Consider the following 21722-nt stretch of genomic DNA (forward strand, 5'->3'; position numbering starts at 1 on the left):
TCCACAAATTTGTGAGCAGGTTCTGGATGAGGATCCGTGTTATCACTCAATCTGCTGCCTGCTTATCATCCACTTAAGAACAACGGCAGCGAATAGCAGCTGTGAGCTTTGTCTCGCTATGTAAATGAGGGCTAATGTTGCTACTGCTGAACGATGCCAATCTGCAGATAACATGCTAAACATTGTAATCCAGACCCACCCAGAGGGCAGCAGCCAAATGTGCTTGTATATCTCTATGTATGTGTGTATACATTTGTTTGTGACTATATAACAGGTGGGCTGAAAGGAGCGCAAATAAAAGGGAATACTCTATTTTTACACTTCAATGCTGTATTTGACATTTTCCATTTAATTCAATTCTTTCAGACACAATGAGACAGAAAAATAAGCGACGTCCTTAAAAAAAACAGAAAAGCCTTTATCACTGGACATCAAATGTGAGGCCATCTGCAGCAATTTAATGGAACTGAGAAGAAAACGAATTGGCTTACAATTTCAAATGACAGCGGGAGCATTTACGAAAGCGACAGGAGACAAAGATAATTTGAAAAGACAGACGACTGCAGGAAATATTTAGTTACCGTTGTGAAACTTTCCTGCTTTAATAATCATGGGCCTAAGCTGGCCTATCAGTGAAGGTGACGGGGGACAGGTGAAATACAAAAGAAGGGATTTTTTTTTTGCCCTATGCGGCAGCGTTTCCTTTTCTGTTTCCTCCAACGATGCAACACAACACAGCACAAGGGGAAGCGCATTTTGCCCAGCAGGATATCTTAAGGGACACATTTTCTTTAGGTGATGCCACATTCTTATTTTATGTAAATAAAGTCTGGGAGCAGAAGAAGGCAGAGGCTTATCTGTCAACTTTGACTATTAACCTCAGTGACGAGCACAGACTGGCTGCTTTTATCTAAATTGAAAAACAGAGTTATTTGAATATCATGAGGGAGAATGCAATATACCGCGGCAAGGGAAATCGGCTGCTTTCCCCATTTTTCTTTGCCGAGATAAGACTGTATTTAGTGGCACGCTGACAGAGCTTATGAGAACAAAGCGTTTCAGGCAAATAATTCTCTCTTTCTCAAATGTCCCCCAGCTCTTTTAATGGAATCCTTTAATGGTGAATGGAAATTTATATCTGGTGATTACTCTTGTGGTGTTGCAGTATTATTACCTGTCGCAGGACATAAGACGGCTGTCTCTCAATATCCAATGCATGTCTTTTTGTCATCAAACACCAAGTGGGAATGGATATAAACACTCAAACAGAAGGTGGCATTTGTTTTCTTCTTCTTCTCTTGCTAAGGATAAAGTAAGGTAATTTTGGTTTCAGTCCCAGGGAAGAAACGCAGGAAAACAAACGTGGCAAAGTTGTGAGGTATGACTTGCCAAAACTAACTGGCACACATTGACAGAAGTTAATTTAATTTCCAATAATAGTTAATGTAACTACACATACACATCACGTGTGAAATAGATATGCTAGGGCACTATTGTGTGTGAGTGAGCAGAAGGAATTTTTCCTTGCATGCACTATGTTGAAAAACATGGCAATGCACTAAGATGATCTAGGCTCCAGGGAAAACATGTTGCCACATTCTCTCACTATTGCACTAAACATGAACTACAGTACGTGAATATTAATGAGTGTGTGATGTTGATGCTCATTGCAAATGTGCTTTGTGACACACACACAACTCTCCAGCAAGTGGGGATCCCTAACCCAGTTTGCTTGAAGGGGGAATCCATTCTGAACAGACTCTGGTGAAGCATTATTGAGCCCCCCTATATTAAGAAAATCTGTCTTTAATTATCTACTATTCTACAATATATAAAACAACGTTTTCAACTGAAAATGATTTCTGTCAAAGCGTTTTTGATCTGTATTATTTTGAATCACCATGCATACTAAAATGCCTGGAAATGCATATCACGTGACCACAAATCTACAGATGAATGGATCTATAGGCCTGAATAATACCTTGTCTCCTAAGCATGTAAAATGCAGAATTAACTACACAACAGCTATTAGCAAAGACAACAGGGGTGCAACAGGGATCATCAATGCTTATAATTGATTATCCAAGTTAGGTTCTACACTGGAAGGTGAGGCTAATGCCGGCTTTCTTCCAGAAGTGGATCATGTATAAGAGCCTGACAAATCAGCCTCACCGAAAAGACCCAATCAGCAAGCAGTCGTGAGAGTCTATGTGATTGTTTCCAAACATCTCACTTTCTGCCCGTCCAAAACGCAGCCCCGGAGTTTTCAAACTGAAACGGGGGGTTTCCAGCCTTCTCTGTTTGAGCGGCACTGAAACTCCAGAGTAGTTTGGATGTATGGAGTTGATGTGCTTTCAAATGAAAATGTAGCAGTGTGGCTGTAACCTCAGTGTCTGAACACTCACGTGTCTCCATGCTGTTCTCTTCTTCTGTGCTCGGGGCACCAGGATTCTCATAGGATTTGTCAATTGCAGCTCGAAAGCTCTCGTTGCAGCCGCGGCTCCTGATGATCCGAGAGCGCGGCCGATTGACGTTGATCTCGCTCTTCAGCGACAACTCAGCAACGGCCGTCTGGAGACTTTCGAGGGAGCTGGACTTTTTCAGGCCCAGTGCGGGTCCGACCTCTTGTTCCGCAGTGCCTATGGAAAGAGGACATTGTGTCACTGAGGCCGACAGACTAATGGTGTGTGACTCCAACTCTCCCACAATGGCAGCCTAAACCCTATCATAACAGAGCTCATTGCATGTCAATGAATCATTTACGTTTTGCTAGTTTTGTATGGGATGATGTTATGTGCCGTACTTGGCAGGCAAAGAGAAAAGTGTGAGTCTGGCAATTAACATGAAAAACAAATGATGCCATTGCCTGGCCAATGAAGTGTGTGAAATGAGAACAGAGTATTACATCTTCACTGAGACATTTTCCTGTGAGACTTATAATTTAGCCTTTGTTCTTAAGTCTTCCAGAGTGAAATCTTATGGCTGAAACATAATACATATAAATGACACCTCAAATACAGTAATATACCAAAGTGATTATAGTGTTATACTAAAATATTCCCAAAATGTTTATATAGACTGTGAACCTGACAAAGCTCACATGGGTGGTCCTCGCTCGGATTTCTCTCTATGAGAGAGGAGGGAGAAACAGGGAAGGCACGTAGACTAAACAAATCCAAGTGCATTCATTTCTAACACTATTCTTTTGTATTCACTGGCTCGTCTTAGCACAAACAACATCTTACAGCTGTAATGTTTGGCTCTCTTTCTAAGGCCTTTGTGTGAAGAGGATTTCAGAGACCAAAACAGGAAGAAAGTACCATTAAAAAAATTACATCCAGATCTGCTAACAGTTTTGTTTTAATAAGCCTGACGGGAGAAAACAACAAAAACAGTGCTGACACAGGTCACCTACAGAACAAACTACAGCGTGGAACCTTTCCACTGCATTGTCATCATATGTGTATTGCCCATAGAAACACACAACACACCTTAGTATCAGCATTGGAATATGATTTATGTATATTTTAAACCAGACTAGTGGTACACACACTGATAAAGACACAAAAATGTATAAGTATAACCATTCAGAAGCAATTGACAGGTAAATTGTTCCCGTGATACAAATGAAGAGCTGTTATTACCGAAAATATTTGTAAATGAGCTGATTAGAGAAGCTCATACTTGTCATATGTCATCGAGACAAAGTATATTTTTTAAGAGGGCCAGCATAATGCTGCTATACAAGCTGGTGGGCCAACTGTGTAGAAAGCAAAGTGAATGTTCATCAGTCAACCTTTTCAGCTCTGCAGCCAGGCCCTGAAAAGCTGTAATTATTTTCCCAATGCTTGCCAGGGGTTTGTTTAGGGTATGTCAGTGGAGCGCGACTCAGGTATTGGTATTTCATTTTGTCAGGGAGCGTCTGTCAGTTCCCCGGAGCTCTTACCTTACCTGCCAGTTGGTAAACAAACAGCCCGGTTGATTTTCTGTCCCCTTAATTCTACCTTGACTCAGCGTGCCGCGCGGCGCTGTCAGACATGACAAGATGGTTTTCAGAATAAGTGCAAGTGAAGCCTTGTTAGAATACAAACTTCTGCGCAGGAAAGTATCTGTAATAACGGATAAGCCCTTGATTCAATTACTTTAGCAGGCTCACTGACTCTCTGAGGACGCAGCACATGTCAATGAAGTCTGGACAGAGCAGCATTGTTTCTTTACGACTCCCCGTGGAACACATAGACCCTCCACTTGTAATGAGTGCGTGCTGCTGTTTCCTCTGTGGCTTCATGTGGTGTAAATTAATGTCTCCGACAGCTCTTCCTGTTGGTTTTCAATAGCAAATGTTGTTCTGAGGCCTTGTCTCTACCCCCACTGAATAGAACACACACATGCAAACATTGATTGTATATGTTTGTATGACTTTGCCCCATGCAGGGACTTCTCAATAGGCAGAAGAACACAAACCCAGGACATACGCACACACTAACATCAACAAGATCCTCGACATGTTTAAAGTGGCCTAAATGAGGCATGACCCACTGCTGCTAGGTGATCACAGTGGATCTTCAGATGGAGGGCTGCATGGCCAAACACAGATTAGGCAAAGAAAATAAACCCCCATCACTGAAAGGAAACAATTTGCTGCCGCAGTAGAGAGTTGGTTTCAGTGCATGAGAGATTGAGACAGGAAGAGAGGCCATGAATACCCAAAGGTTACAAAAGCAGGGTATGATGAGTGAAGAGCTAAAGAAAGAAAGAAGAGCGTATACTGGCAGCACTGCGCAGAAATGTATACATGCTGCCACTGTTATCCTAATTTTACTGATGGCAGCTTGTCTCTGTTGTTGGCTGAACGCCTTTGCTGTTTTCTTCTTGATCCCTTAACCAAGCAAACCTGCAGCAGTATGCTCATGAATAGCCAGCTAATTCAAACATTCATGAGAAAAAGCAGTTCTGACTAATTCCCCAATTCAGTCCTGTCCTTTTAAAGAAACATAGTATCCACACTACTTTTGGGACCCTTCTGGTCAAAAAGGCATCTGTCTTTTAATGCGTTTGCTACTTATGCAACCTTATTGTTACAACTACAGATACCACTGGCGTCAACACTACTCTGGAATTTTACAGCGCAAAATTGAGACGTTTGGAAACGCTGTGGACTCTGTTTTAGTATCAAAACTCCGGGGCAGCATTTATGTTTGATTCTGCATTTTACAAAGTTTACATGGGTAGGAGACAATTTATTATTTTGATCAATCTGTGTCCACCAGCATACAAATGCTCAGAGTATGTGAGTGGTCATGTGATATGTGCTATGAGGTGTGTTAGTATGGGCGAGGATGAGAACTGATACAGAGTCAAAATGCTTGGTGGACAGAGATAATTTGAAAACGTAGTAGTATGGATATAGCCTAAGGGTGTTCCTCTGTCATATATAGATCTGGTGTCAAAGAAGTCAGATGGGCTGAAAGGTCAGCTGTTAGTCTGTGGTGTTGGGTTCCAGGGCTGGTTAACGTATTGTTATTTATTTAACACACCATTTTCTCTTCCTTTTTGTCAATGTTAATACAAGTGTGCAATCCCCAGAGAGCCTGGACGGAATCCTGAAAGTACCATTCAAAATGAATGAACACCAATCCAATAACATTGCATGCCATTTAGTAGTAAGAGCATGTGTGTGCCTTCAGGCTGCATTAAACTGTAAAATGAAACTTAACTGTATACTACAAATGTCTGAGGGGGTCAAAAGTTCTCTGTTTGCAGGACGAGAAGATTCATTTTACTGCTTAGCTCCACAGAGGAGGCGGACCATTTCTGATTACTATGACAAATTTTAATGCCAGGGAAATATAAAAAGCCTTACGAGAGCAAGAGAACGCAAGTAAAAAATAATGTAATTCATTTGTTCAGAGGGAGTAATCTCATCATGTGAAGGACAAGAGAGGACAGTCTAAAGACAAAATATATTACAACGATACATGGGCACAGAGGAAAATGCTGTAATTTTTCATACTTTGTGGATAAAACTCGATCAACCCAGTACAAATGCCATGTAAATTTGGGTTTTTTTAAGCTTATGCATTAATCCTGCCAACAGCAGACGAGCAGAAGCCAGGGTACATGTTTGACACAATGGGATTGCAAGTTAGAGGCGCACAGGATGCAACAGTTCAAGGGAACACAAATGACATCTGCTGTACTCGGAAACAGGGAATTATTCTCCCGCTTGGTATTCCGCACCATGATCCCCCTTTGCCATTGTTTCTAGTCGTGGTGGTGAATGACTGAGAGAAGCAGAGAGACAAAGAGAATGGCAGAGCGAAGCAAAGAGAGAGAGTTTGCCCACAGACCCCGGCTGCCTCAAACCTGCCTTTGTTTTCATCAGAGGCAGCCCTGGCTCTCCTGGGAGAGTTTGACGGACAGCTCTCTGTATGCCAGTCTATTATGCGATTCCTATCACACAACAGAAGCCTCGGTGCTGTGCTCCTCATCTCCCTCTTATTCAGAGGGATGAAAATACACATTCCCCCACTGCATACAGACATGAGCTTGTCTCTCCCCATATGTCTGGAGGAGAAATGAAAATCATCATAATGAAATACAAAAAAGAGAGACAATTAAACCAAATATGGGGGAAGTGCACGTGGAACTTTGCCATGGCCAAAGACAGAAATAGCCAACGTGCTGGGTTCTTTAGCCAGATTAAGGGCAAGGACAGTTAATTGCAAAAGATCCATTGCCATTAAACGTTAGAGAGGAGGTATGGCAAACTCGATGAATAAATCAGCAGCAGTTATTACAGGGACAGGAGCCCATAGTATAATTAGAGCAGCTAAAACTATGCTCCCCAGCCATTATTCACCACAGGGCCTTGCATGTAAAGATCTGTGTACAGACAGGGGCTCCATTACACATAATTTATTCAGAGAGTAAGGCCTTTAAGCAGGGCGGTAAAAGGGTAATTATGTTAAAAATAGCCTCCAAGGTGGTCGAAGGAAGGCCACGTCCAGGTATCCTACTGGAAGTGAGGCGTCACTGGGTCGACCGGGCTCCTATGTCTCTGCCAGCTGTGGATCATTAACCTGACAGAGGACGTCCTCCGTACGCTGAACATGTGTCACAAAGGAATCATCCTCACCCGGACTTGTGGCTAATATCTTAATTATGGATGTTGGACACTGTCCAATGGTTGGGTGCTTTTGTCAACCCAATACTTTTACTTTTCCCTTACTTATCACTCTCCAAGTAAGTCTAGTGGCTTACTTAGCCAAGCAATGATTATGCAGGGGTGGTAACTTTCATGCCAAGAATGGCAACGCACTGGATGAGCAGCTAGATTTGAAAGTAGGGTGAGCTTGAAGTGCCCGTCCCTCATTTAACACTGTTGGCCTATCAAGCTGTTTTCAGACGTGCACTGATTTTTGGGACATTTTCACAAAATATCAGTTACTCAAGGTCTTTTCTGGAACTTCTCTTGCCAGCCCACTAGTGAAATGTTTGAAACATTTCTGAGTGAGTCTATGTGAGAATAGAGCAGGGAAATATCTGGAAAATGGGTCAACTGGTAAAAAAAAAAAACACAAACACCCACTAACTTCTGGCTTTTGTCTGCAATGGGATGGATAGTCGACATTCACTCCTGGTCAATGACTCTGCAGTAGACACAGGTTTTCGGCAGTGATGGACAGGTGACACCCAGGTGAATTTGCTAATTTGGCAAGACAGTAAGGTGAGAGAGCACCTCAGCTTTTGGTGCACTTGTGACGTTGAACATACTGGCAATGGGAAAAGAGTCCATCGCTTTTTTAACAGCTTTTTACCTGCATTTAAAAATCCTGCATATACCTGCTAATTTTGGTGTACAAGAGGGTTAGGGTTAGTGAGTTAGAAAGTAAGAGGGCGTGTTGTAAGACGTGACATGAAACTGGAGGAATACAGATATCTCAGGATGAGCTGCCATACACGGTGAAGACGCCGTCGAAGATGTCAACTCGGAAAGACAAGCAGATTTGAGAGGCTTTGGCAATAAGTGCCAAAATTCTCAGTTCTGATGGAGTTCAGCCTTCACCAGTCTCTTAATATTTGTCTTCAGCACTTTTCCAGCCTCTTATAGAACGTTTAGGATCTCTTAAGATATAGAGAAAGTTGTTGTAGGTTTGCATGTAAGTAATGACATATCTAATATGGGCACAAATATGATTTTACGTATCCCTGAAGACAACAGTTGATAAGTATGCTAGTTTCATAATTAGTGCTCTCAGGGAAATCACTCAAAAATGTCACCTCATGACCCAACTATCAGCTCATTCTGTGTTAATTTAATGGATTGGATGTCCTCTAATGTGCTGAAAACTAAGCTCAAACCTGCCTGACTATGATGGATCAATTGCAGTGAGCTGAAGAGGCCAACTGGCAATGGATGTCTCTCTTTTGCAAATGCCACTCCACTGCCTGGTTTCCTCCAGCCCTGCACAACTCCTGCAGTAATGGGTGTTTTCTTCATCACCTGCACTGCAGAACGAGCACAATGGCACAGGTTCCCACATTAGTTGCCAAGTCTCTATTCAAAGCCATGCGACTCCCTCTCAGCAAAATGAAAACCGTCTTTTGATCAAGCTGCAATTATCTGGAAACAACTCTCTCCTCCATATGCATCTACAGGTGCCAAGATCACACAGCCAATAATGGTTGGTTATGTGCAGGTTATGAAGACAGAGTGGGACTGTTTTATCTCTATTATTGACCTAGCTGAACAATCATAATGGTCCATTGTAATGATGGGGAAAGTGTATTGAGCTTGTCCCTACATGGTTGCTTACCTCCGCTGGAACTCCTCCTGCAGTTAATCTCATCTGCTACTGTTAAAGAGCATAAACAAGCGAGAGTGGTTAGAGGCTTCTGCGCCAAGTCATTGAGCACATGCAAAGCACAGACAGAATCAGAAAGTGCAGGCCGATACAGAACATTTTGAGAATAGGAATATAAGTGGAGAAGATATTACATCCCATGCACAGGCCTGTCAATCATGACGGCTTACAAGGCTGGAATGTGCTAACCTATTACTGCCAGCCGCAGCACCTCACGTCTCTTTCTTCCCTCACTCAGTTTAGTTCCCACGTCAAAATGGGATTGAACTGCGGGATGTCTGACTAGTTTAGCATATTTCGACAACGATGGGCTTCAGTCACGAAATCCATCTGCTGATGTAATTTGGGAGCACCTGGAACTGGATTAGAAGGAGGGACAAAGATACCTAGTGACAGGATAAAATGAGTCTGTCGGGGATGGCACTGTTGAGCATGTTAACATCTTAGTGAGGTTGGCTTTGAAAGGAAGGGACAGCTTTATTAGTGTGTTAATGAAAAGCAGGGGAGAATGCTTACACCTTCTACTTCACAGAACTTCTAAAGACAAACTTCTCAATGACCAACAGTGAGGCAAAGATGAGGCTTAAGAGAAAACGTTGGCAATATGTTCTTTGGCTCATTTAATTTTTTTGCTCTAGTATACATTATCTATAGGCCATTTTTCATTGTGGGGCTTTGATGTAATAATTTCATTAAAATAACACTACAGCAGTGTGCGCCTATGAGATTAATTAAATGTATATTCTATTAGATACAATCCATAATTTGTAGATTTCACTTTGAACACAGACTGCAGAGCCTATGTCACACTGCTTTCTCAGTTTGCCTCGGTCCCCGTCTCCAACTGTTCATTTTTGTCCTCGTCCATTGACTTACCAATCACCTTCAACCCACAGATGTCCCCAGACATTTTCTCTGCTCTACTTATTGTTTAGTTGTAATCACCTGAGTGATTTTCCTTTTTTCTGCTGCTTGTGTTTGGATTCCTGTGGCCTGTAAGTGTCTGCCTGTGATCGTTTATATTCGCCCTCCAGTGAAAATCAAGTTTTCACCATGTCCCCCTTGTTCATTTTATATGACAAAAGAGAGAGAGAAAGAGAAAGAGAGAAATATCTATATTTGATATATATATTTTATATTATAATATATATTTAAGGAGTCAACGTATTAACAGCATGACTGCAGAGTTACCCTAACTGGAACATAGCAGTGCCAAACATTTGCCTCCCAAATAAAACACTGCTTCCTGTGGCAAATAAAATCTGCAGTGTGGCAAGTTCAACTTTGGTGAACTTTAACCCACGATATTAGATTTGCATTTCTGTATTTGTGTCTGTTCCCTAACGCTGCAGTAAACAAATGCCAGTCTGAACAAAGCCGATTCAGACAGCGAGGGTTTGTGATGTCACAAACCTAAGAAACCAAACCTGTGAACTAGTGGGTGCGGCTCAGGAACTGGAAAATGCTCCTCAACTGCAAGTAGCGCTGTGAGGGTCGGGATACCGGGGGGACCATATCAGCATATTCATAGTTCCCAATCACAAAATGAAAGAAGAAAGGTGTAGTTACATTTTAGTCATTTTAAGGCAATTAGGGGAGTTGTTTAAGACAAACCTTTTTAGTATTTAAATTTGAGGAACAAAGAAGAGTTTTAGGGGGTGTAAGTGGAGTAGCATTTTAACTTTACTGCAGCAGCCTGTTTTGTGTTTCTGGTTTGGATCCTCCTTGCCTGTGTTGCACCAGCAACCCAAACAGTTTGTGGTGAATGTAGTGACTGAAACATTTTTCTCCTCTGGGAACTCATGTCAGTTACTCAGAGTTATTATGTGAGGAACAAGTGAGTTATTTCCTTGCACCATCTGAACACTGTGATATTCTCAATGATGGATTATGATTTTTTTTATTGGGAGGGAATTCTGTCGGCAGGATATTTCACAATTCAATTGAGCCTCAACAGAAGTGAAAGGGAATGTGATTTTGAATTGCGTCTAACAACACACACACTAATCTGGAGATCTGAGATGTAATAGGGTAATAATAGAGATGTGTAAAACATCAATAACACTGGTTATCCCAGGAGCGAGGTATTGCCTCATGAGCAAATAAACGAGTCTCCTTTGTAAATTCAAACGCTGTTTTCTCGAACTAATCAAATTCAAAAATAAATGCTGAGGCCACTTTGGCTCGATTAAGAAGCTTTTTTGATTAAACTTGATGATAAAATGTGCATTTGCAGTAATGAAAACTATCATGGAGTGATCTCTGCTTCCTGCCCATTCTACTCACTTCCTGCCCTCAGTAATACCCAATTATATTTCAACACTAAGAACATAATGGTCTTTTTTTGGGCAACTAATTTCTCAGTGAAATCTATCCCATGACCAGTTATCCTCTTTCTCCAAAGAGCACTTTCCGGGAGAAGTTTGTTTTGGCTGGTTTCATTTAGAAGTAGAGAGGTTCTGGAGAAGCAAACAGAGGCTATAGCTAATGCAGGAAAGGTGGAACCCACAGAGTGCAGTGGCCCGGACCTACACGAGTCTGGCGGAGAGTCAAAGGTTTCTACAGGTCTCTGGGCGCCTTGTGGAAGAGAGGTAGTTGTTATCTGTTATGATTAGCCAGTGATCCGAGAGAAGGCAGCGGCTGCTTCAGCCACAGTGGGAGAGGCTCAGACAGCATTTTCTTCCCAAGATACAGGCTGTTTTTGAATGTGTGTGTGTGTGTGTGTGTGTGTGTGTGTGTGTGTGTGTGTGTGTGTGTGTGTGTGTGTGTGTGTGTGTGTGTGTCTCGCCAGCCTTCCCATCACCAAACAGTCACTAAAAAGGCTGTTGTTATTTTTTCTTGTGTTTTCAACCATGCTCTGCTGGACAAAAGGCCATGGGATGTGGAAGCCAAACGAGGACAGGTGGACTTGTGATGGCTGGACTTGTGACACCAAAGGTAACAAAACCCGAGATATTGTGTTCACTCGTTGGTGTGGGACTGTTTGTATTGATGGTGTTTATTGTTGTAACAATTTCTTATGTTGGTCTTTTGTACGGGTCACTATTAGGATATCAATGAAGATTTTTACCCAGTTAAATAATGTATATTAAAAAAATATCATTAAAATAAACATTACAAGAATAAACTGATGTGCCTGCAGACACTTACTTTGCAGTAAGAGTTAACACCCAAAATTTAAGGTGCATATATTTTCGGGAGATTAGATGCTAGGACTTTGTCGTAGCAATGTCGTAGAAAATTGATGATGGTTTTGTGATATAAAAAAAAGACCTTTAAAAGGTGGCATGCCCCAAACTATTGCTTCATTAGCCTTTAGCTAGTGGTTAAATAATAAAACCTTAACCCAAACTGGTGAGAAAGAAAATAAGAATGTTTGCTTCAATTTTGAACAGACTCTTGAGTCATGTGTTATATGTGTTTTGCATAGCGTAGCGTAGCATTTACCTAGATCCATGCTCTTCGACTTGCGGGTCTTCATGATCTCCAGCTGATTCGCATTTTCATACTGTTTGATGCGTTTTTCGGACATACTCTGCCGGCCAAAGCCCTCCCTCTGGAACGAAGCGTCAGCGTCTGCATCCACACTGAGCGAGCTGCCGTCCGTAGTGAAGAAAAGAGAGAGAGGGAGTGGCAGACAAAAAAATTAATATTATCACGTTTCCAAGAGTCAAACAAAAAGCATACCTTTTAATCCACTGATTATCCTAACAAAGAATATTTTATAATAAAGTAGGGGGTATCTATTAATATCAAAACACACACACACACACACACACACACACACACACACACACACACACACACACACACACACACACACACACACACACACTCAATGTTCTTTTTTTATTCTAGTATATTCAAGGACACCTCCATCTCTTGCTGGGGAGAGGAGGCCTGGCTAAGATGTGTGATATTCCAGTGAGGTGAGGGATCTCCGGGGTCATGGCCACTCAATAACCCCCCTCCTCCAATACGTCTGGAGCGATGGCAGGGCCCGGCCCACCAAAGCACACTCTCTATGAGATCCTCTATCTCTGTCTGGATCTTAATTGAAAATCCAAGGGGAGCGCGCGTAAAGGAGATTCAGAGGTGGGGGGAGGGGTGGGGACACGGGTATCTGAATGCAGAGGAGTGCATTTACAATTAAGGTGAGAACATCTTGCCATTCGAGGGGAGACAGAGGGGAGGAGAGGCGGTGCGATGCAGCGTCTAATAAATGTTAAACGCATGAGAGGACGCTGTCGCTGTTTCTTTTGTTCTGTTGACGATCATACATTATAATCATTAAAAGGATCATTGTGTTGTCACCTCGAGAGATCCTGAATTCCTGCTTCTTACAACAGAAGCTTCATCAAGTAATCTGATCTTCCATGATACTGTTTACAGCTTGACGATGTGAATATGCATGTAAATGTGGAGTAGAAGGGAGGGGATCCGTTTTTTTTTTCAGTGTATCCTTTCTGCTGGCACTTGTTTGCATGCAAACAATTCTTATTTGGGACGTCAACCCCATTTAACGAAAGAGCTGCTTCATGTGTCACCAAGGAGCTGGCGTCAACGTGTCACTTTGCTGTCGACCACACCTGACAATCCCAACTAGGATCAGACTGCCTCAAAGGACCAACTCCAGCTGACACAGGATGAGAGGGAGGTGGAGCAGGAAGAGGGGAATGACAGCACAGATGTATTATTCATTTATTCATCATCCCTCACTTTTCTCCTCTCATCATTCCAAGCCCACAAAAAACAGCCTGCCCTCTCTCTCCCTTTTTCTGTTTCCGCAAATGTCATCTGTCGGAGCGTGACTGAGACGATGCAGACGAGAAAGGACGTATTTTCAGCCTGAATTTAGATTTCCCTCGCTCTCGCCAAGATTATGTTCCTGGGGAAACTGAACACACATAGAACATAGAAAAAGTGAGAGGCCAGCAGGTGGGATCATGCCTAACCCTGTCACGCAGATACAGTTAGTTGGCGAAGGTGTGAGAGCAATTACGGTTGGGATGAATCAGAAACCAGCTTGTCTGAGCAGCAGTGGTGAGAAGTCTGTGGGCAGTAAGAGTGACATTTAGAGGGACGGCCCAGCAGAGGTGCAAATTCACTTGGTAGGACATCAGATTTGCTGGTTTACGTTAAGCAGCCATTTTGACATTGCCTCTGTTTTACTTTGGTTCACACAGAGAAACATCCAAACACCCAGGTTGGGATCCAAGGTAACCTGGGGGGGTCTGAACTAAGGTCGGAGTAACATGAATAACCATGTAGCCATGACTATAATATGCATGAGTAACTATGTGTATTTGAAGAGGTGGCAGTCACCCTCTACACCACTGCTTCCTACCCTGTACTTGTCCCTTTAGATATAAGCCAATTCTACCTTTCTTAGAATATAATTACTACTTACTAAATTTAAAGCTATTTAACACAAATGTGGACACATGTTGCACTTTGTGATTGTGCTACTTACTCTACCAAAGCATTGAAAAGCTGGTATTAATCTTCTAATCTACTCAAAGCTGGCACACAGATTCACAGCTTGTACAGTCCGTTAATAGAAATTCAGCACTCAGTTGCAGACCCTGTATATTCATTCTCAACTGGCAATTAATTTTCCAATAGAAATGCTTGTTTTAATGACCCTGCTCTGAAACTCTCTGCTCTGATCCACATGTTCCTTAAATTCAAACACGCAGAAAGAAAATCCATCTTAAATAACCATGGATCTATGAAGTTGTCCCCCATGCTGGACTTAGATGACCACTGAATTGTTCACTCTGGTCATATACTTAATGAAAAATGTATTGGACGGATGGAAATGAGAAGTATCTTGACCATGTGACTGCCCAGACAAGTTAGATAATCTGCAGAGTGGCACAATTTCTTCCTCAGACCATCCATCTTTGTCCAAGCCTCTGGGGTATTTTTAATAGTGGGCCCAATCCATTTGGATAATACATTCTCTCATCTCTGCTTCTTTAAACAGTGTTTAAAAGCAATTTTCACCATTCCGAGCAGATGCGTTCCTCCGCGTTCCAATTCCTCCCATCATCTAAAATTAACTAGCCTGAGGATTGCTCACAGGCAAAACCACAGCTTTAACTTGCATTTTACATCAACTTGTTCCTGTCTCCCTCGCAGGAAGCTAAATGTGTCAAACTGCACATCGGCCTTGTTGCTAAGTGGTGTGTGCTAAAAGCCGTCTGCGCTCACAATTTACCCTGGTGACTTGTGTGTTTTTCAAATTCCTTTTCTTCTTTTTTACTTGCTCTCCATGCTTCTTACCCTCATTTAAAAGTGACCCCGAAGAGGTAAGTCTCAAAGCATCCTACATCTTAGAAAAGTGCAGCCCAGTTTGATCGACTAGCGGGGGGGCTCCGTGCATCCGTCTCAACGCTTCAGAGTGGGGCCAAGAGGTGCAGAGTAATGCTCGGTAAGGTGCTTCTGAATTGGTCCTTCTGAGGTTTGGAAAGGGGCAGTTCAGCATGAATGCATAGCTGGGCCACGGAGCTTGAGGGTGCCTTCAATCATTGCATAAAGCCCTGCATGAGAAGTTGGTGCAGAGCTCTGTATTGCTGGCAGGTGCACCAGCGCACACGAAGCAGTGGAACTATTTCATATGTTTTGGAGGGAAAAGAGGCGAATGGAGAGTTTTCTTTAACCCCTTTCAAAATGTTCGTAAACATGAAATTCATGTCAGATTTTTATTTCACTTGCTTAATTGCAGCCATAAAAGATTAAAGACTGTAAAATAAAATTGTTCCATCAGTGCCACACAGATGAGCAGCTGCACCTGCGATTTGCTCTAATTCCCTTTTAACTGTGATGAAGTTGAAGAGAGAGAGAGAGAGGGAGAGAACGAGATCAATTAAGACTGACTCCTGTGTCGACCCCTCATTCATTTCCTGCCTGGTCTACGGATGCTCTTGAGTTTCGCTGACGTCTTATCCAGACTCCTGGAAACAACTGCGAGCAACCAGGCAGTGAGATACTCTGTGTGGCAAGAGTGTGTGTGGAGGTTACTATGGCATCATTCATGCTGAGATTCACCTGCACCCTGTCACAGTGAGGCGATGTAGGGCAGACACACACGCGTAGTACACAACCTGAGAAGGTGCAGATAAACACGCTCAAGGTGAGCACAGAAACGAGCGCATGTATGACACGCTTGTAGCAAGGAAGCACCACTGAGACATAGTAAATATTCATAAAGCAGGCGATTAGCATTTAAGGAATGCCTGCAATTTCCGCGCGTACGTGTGTGTGTACTACATTGTGTTAAAGTCACTGCAAACTTAAATGGACATTTGAGATTAGCCAAATGATGTGTGTGTGCGTGCACTACATGCCTGTTTGCATTCATATGTACTTATGCTGATAGCTTGATGGGAAAAACACATGTTTAATAGAGCACTTGTGATTCTTAGTTACATTACTGATGATAGAGACTATTAGGGAGTCAACTGAAGTAGGCAATCTGCCTGCAGTGTTGGTTTGGAAGTTTGTTTGTTCGTGTCTATGTGGACCTTTTCCACTTTATATGTTAATTTGTGAAATTGTTTACCAGCCAATATGTATCTAAACACTCGTGAGACCAAGTCTGTCTGTGCAGCATGAACAATGTGTGTGTGCTTGTACTTCAATCTTGGATTCAGTTTTACAGGATGGGATTGAGGACATTTGTTGCTGGTCCTGGGGTTATTTGAGATGGTTAAAGGGCTAAGGGGCGTCCACATAAAGATGGAAGTATAGCTTGTGTGTGTGTGTGTGTGTGTGTGTGTGTGTGTGTGTGTGTGTGTGTGTGTGTGTGTGTGTGTGCGTGTGTGTTTGTGTGTGTGTGTGTGTGTGTGTGTGTGTTCGCCTGGAGTCCTGTTCCATCTGCGCTGGTTGACAGACTGTGTCATAGCTGCATGGGAAATTATTTTTCCACCTGTGACACCTCACAAAGACAGAGAAGGACTAGTTCTCTCTCTCTCTTTCTCACTGTCTCCCTCACTGTCCGTTTCACTTCTCTCTCACCTCAATGACAATTGGCACTTATCCTCTGTCAGCCTCGCTCAGATTGACAGTGCCCCCAGTGGTGCAAGTGGGGTAGTAACTTTTCTTTTTTAAGGAGGTTACTTTTCCTTTCCAAGCTCATTTGTTGTTCTCTGTCCATCACACCTACTAAAGTCAGAAATAGACATTAGATAGATGTTACAACATTTAACTCACTAGATGTTAGGATGTTGTGCAGTGTTGTGTTAAGTGTTTTTAGCATTTGTGTTGAAAAATCTTTGGGAATGGGGTATTGTGAGTTTATAAATTGCATGGTATTTTGTGATGATTATTTTTTTGTAAGTTCTTTTATATTAAAAGTCTAAAAATCATTACAATTCTGGGCTTACCCCCGTAATTTAATTCTAGGTAGATTTAAAAACCTTCAAAAAACCCAAAGGGCTTCCAACAGGGGGTCGGGCAATTAAACCAATCAAACAATCAATATATAATTGAGCAAGTTGCGCTGAATTAATTGTAATTTAAGTAGCATTTATCCAATTTTAACTGTACTTGTCTCCTTTCCTCCTGCACTTAGTAAAACATTGAGGTGGTCTGCGGGGCAGCTATGATAACAGTGGTTGGTATGGTAATAGTAGGCTGTGTGCCACGGGCGATCTGTTAGTAGTTAGTTCCCGACTCTCAGGGATGTTGTGTATCATTTCCTAAACCTCAGACTGATGAGCAAGCTGCGGACACCCCCTGGCTTATTTTCTGCACATCAGTGCCAACTGACTCACTGCACACTCTCACCCCCCATCCTCGTATAAGTGAGAAAACGGTGCGTTCATGACTTAGACAGACACAGACTGCTACGAGAAGGTGCGCTAACAGCAGAAACAAGCCCTTGCAGGTTTTTCCTTGTATGATCAATGATAGAGCCCAAGCCTTCTACACTGTACAGTGATTATGTGGGGGAAACTGTAAACCTCTCTGTATATAGCACTGTGTATAATTAAATAAGCAAACAGGGATCAGGCTAGCAGTGCTACCATGTATTATGTATTTATTATAAGTTATAGGACATTGTAGATAAACACTCCCAAGTGTTTTGGTCTTTAGAAGCCTGAGAACACAGAAAGCTGATGGGAGCATCTCTGCAGAACAGAACATATTTAAATGATAGTTTTGAGGATTAGAATCTCTGATTTCTGACGTCCCTATTTGAACTGTTTATATAAGACAAAGAGTTCATTATTTGCATACGAGGCGTAAGTAAAGCTTGAAATGGGCTTGGACCCAGGTTAGTGAGAACAAACACACCCTGCAACTGCACTTCATCAACATCTGGCACGAAAACCCGCTGAATCTCTGATGAACCTGCATGTGTTGCAGTGTAGGAGCTGTGCACTAAATTGTGTTTCGGACACTGCACATTGCATTACTGAGGGAAAAAAAGCCCTTTCATCTTCTTATTCATCCAAATCATTCTGCAAAGCCACTATATCTGCCAGTGTGTCTTATCTGTTTCATTGTAAATCATTTAGACACGGCCCTTCCTGTTTGGCTTGAGATTCAAACTTATGAGGGAGGAGGTAAGACACGGCAGAGAGAATTAATGTGACGGGTCAGGACCCACCGCTGCAATGAACTAAGTGCAGATATGCAAAGTAATAATTTACAGTCTTTATTTATCCAGTGGAACCTGACGTAAGACACATGCTGGTTTACATCACTACACTGGTCCACATTCACACAGCCTTTGACCCTACACACTGACACCCTGGACTTAAACCAGTATCATCTTTTACAGCTGCCTGACAAAGAGCCACAGCAGTGCAATCAATTCAAAGGCATCTCAAAAGTATCTCCGAAGGGTTGGAGGTAGAAACGGCCTCATATCAAAAAAACACTTTCAATAAGCTCCACAAAACCAACACCTTGCTGATAAAAAGTCTATAAGATTAATAATACTAATAAAACAGTCTGTAATACAGCAGCAGTAAATAAAAGCTTGGGTATCCTAACATTACCATTTTAACAGAGATATAAAAGTATTTGTTTACATAATTTATAGTCCCTTTTTATATTCACTTGAGACCTGTAGAGCTGATATGGTGCAACTGTGGTTCATAACAAAGGAACAGCTTGTAGTGCCTACAAGAGAAGGCAGAACAGGCACATGCCTTCTCACAATAAAACTAAAAGGCAAAGGTATACAGATCACACACCCATTAGATATTGTCTAGGGATGTCAAGGAAAAAAGTAGGTCAAGTTATGTCTTGTGAGAAATGGGATCCATGCATTCAACAACCATTCTTCTTGGGGGCCTACACATTAACACAGCAACACACGGGCTGTGTCATTCGCTATAGAAACGTGCTGAGAAAAAGAGGAGAATCTCCTTAGCTGTTTAACAAACATGAACTCCGGAGAATGTACGTATTTGGCACCTAATTTTCATCCTGAGATATTTGCATTGTTTTTAGTTTTTAGTTTTGCGTCTGTTGTGTGTTAGATACATCATCAACACGCGCTTGCGATGAATCCTCCGAAGAAAGAATCTCCTGCTGTATTCCCACACAGACCTACTTGGATATTCAGTTCGTTACATGAGATTATTTGGAGTTGCAGGTCTGAAAGCAGTTTTCTCGAGGAAGCATATTTAGAGATGTATATTTCTAACTTTGTATGACATTGAATGAGATGAAATCGGATGAGAAAAAAAGCAAAGGAAGATGAGTATATTAAAAAATACAAGCCCCTTAATAGATTTTTGTTGATTTTTGTTGAACTACATTAGTAGTTCTTTACCTTTATCATAACCACTACCAGATGCTGGAATGACCTTTTATTACCCCTACATTTATAGAGAGATGTAAGGCAAATGAAATTAATTTAAACAGTGAACTGGGCCGCTATTCAAAGCGTGAACAAAGTCACATACATCACTGGTGCCACAGAAAATAAATAAATAAGGGAAGTAAAAGCGAAGAGAAAGGAAATCTAAGTTTTTTAAACTCCACTGGGTCAAAAAAGGACAAGAAGATAGAGAGAGCCTGAATAAGAATTATTTTACAAGCCAGCCGGCCATTTTTTTGTGTGTTTTGTGTATGCATTGTAGGTGTATAGCTGTGGCCTTGGCAAGGCGCCTCCCAGGAGGGAGTCTGTATAATACTGGAGGCCAGAGGTGAGACTTTCATAGCTCTGCACAATACATATTCAACACGTACAGGGCCCTGGCTGCACTGTTGCAAGAGCTTAATTAAAAAGTAACAGTTCCAATACATTGGAGGCTGGCTGACCCACATCCCCTGCTGGCTCGGTATACTTGTTAATGCTAGTGTGTGTGTGTGTGTGTGTGTGTGTGTGTGTGTGTGTGTGTGTGTGTGTGTGTGTGTGTGTGTGTGTGTGTGTGTGTGTGTGTGTGTGTGTGTGTGTGGAGGGATGTTTGGGGGAACTTGAAAAGGAAAATGAGAAACAGTATAACGGTATAATTTAGTCAGAATGTGGATACACACCACTTGATGTGTTTAAGCAACTGTTAGAATTGGTGATCTTTTGATATTATGTGTGTGTTTTTGTGTGTGTGACTTTGAGGCCATGAAATATTTACATAACCCAAGGCGGAGGTATGTAGCACTCTTCGGCTTGCTGTGGCACAAGGTATGCATGCATATGTGTATGTGTGTGTGTGTGTGTGTGTGTGTGTGTGTGTGTGTGTGTGTGTGTGTGTGTGTGTGTGTGTGTGTGTGTGTGTGTGTGTGTGTGTGTGTGTGTGTGTGTGTGAGGAGGCCTGAGTGTGGTTCAGCCATATGCTGTAAACCTAATCCACTATGACAAACCTCTGACATCATATGAACAATGAGCAAATCTACTCATTCATAATAAATAAGAGAGAGAGAGAGAGAGAGAGAGAGAGAGAGAGAGAGAGAGAGAGAGAGAGAGAGTGTCTCCAGGGAAAAATAAATAAAAATACTAGAAAGAAATAAATAACGAATCTAAGCATCTCGTGGCACCCGTCATTCCACCTTGAAAACACAACACAACCAAAACGTCAGGTCGTGGTTGTGTTGCTGCGTGACTCACCCAGCCAATCACAAGAGAGGATGGCAACCTTCATATAAAAAGATATGACTCATTCTGAATAGAATCAAAAAATGAGAGCTAGAAACCAGTAGGTGAAAAAGCAGTCATTCAGATGAGAAAAAGAGGACATGATTGGATGTCTTGCCCTGTGATTTCCTGTACCTGAACACTGCAATTATACAGGAAATGCCACATGTAATTTTAGAGTGGGTGATTGTACCTGAGAGTGTGGCCAGCTATAACTTGCTGTCTTAAAGGCAGTCTTTCACTGACAGAAATACAGAGTTTTTGAAAAACACATTTTTAAACATAAGCAGAAAATGGCTATGTGCTGATTGCACAGTGCTAAAATTTTAAACCCTCCTCCTGCAAACTGTCGGGGTTCCTCTGCTTAAACGGGTCCCTAAAGAGACTCTTCGTTTCCCGACAGGGTTGATGAGCGCTGGCTCCACATTTTATTATGAGGTACAGATATAGACTGAGTGGGGCACTGAAATCCCATAGGTGGTTGGGGTCTGGGAGTTGAAAGTCGAGTCCCAGTCAGACTACTCATAGTCTGACTGCTGCTGCTAAGTCATCCATTATTTAACACACACACACGTTTGTACATCTATCTTAGTGAGGACACTCATTGGCATAATGCATACCCTAGCCCCTTACCCTAACCTTAACCATCAAAACTAAATGCCTAACCTAAACCTAATTCTAACCTCACTCTGTAGGTTGTAACTCAAAATGGTCCTCACAAAGACATCTCTACAAGTACAAACACACACACACACACA

General features: G+C 42.1%; 1 protein-coding gene and 1 long non-coding RNA gene across 3 annotated transcripts in view; one reads left to right on the forward strand and one right to left on the reverse strand.

Annotated features, from left to right (window-relative positions):
• Nucleotides 1-21722, reverse strand: part of LOC118098540 (partitioning defective 3 homolog) — a 345845-nt gene that overhangs the window by 110925 nt on the left and 213198 nt on the right. Inside the window, exons 17-19 of one of the 2 annotated variants that reach the window (XM_035142463.2) lie at nucleotides 12315-12463; nucleotides 8820-8858; nucleotides 2406-2639 (exon numbers count right to left, since the gene is read on the reverse strand). In XM_035142463.2, coding sequence (XP_034998354.1) covers nucleotides 2406-2639; nucleotides 8820-8858; nucleotides 12315-12463 — 422 coding nt within the window. The remainder of the gene's footprint in view (nucleotides 1-2405; nucleotides 2640-8819; nucleotides 8859-12314; nucleotides 12464-21722) is intronic. The other variant, XM_035142467.2, reaches the window with a different exon arrangement.
• LOC124855074 overlaps nucleotides 11504-21722 on the forward strand; it is an 85531-nt gene continuing 75312 nt past the window's right edge. The window contains exon 1 of the long non-coding RNA XR_007035004.1: nucleotides 11504-11804. This is a non-coding gene — a long non-coding RNA (uncharacterized LOC124855074). The remainder of the gene's footprint in view (nucleotides 11805-21722) is intronic.

This window comes from Hippoglossus stenolepis, chromosome 19, assembly GCF_022539355.2.
Source record: "Hippoglossus stenolepis isolate QCI-W04-F060 chromosome 19, HSTE1.2, whole genome shotgun sequence".
NCBI lineage: Eukaryota > Metazoa > Chordata > Actinopteri > Pleuronectiformes > Pleuronectidae > Hippoglossus > Hippoglossus stenolepis.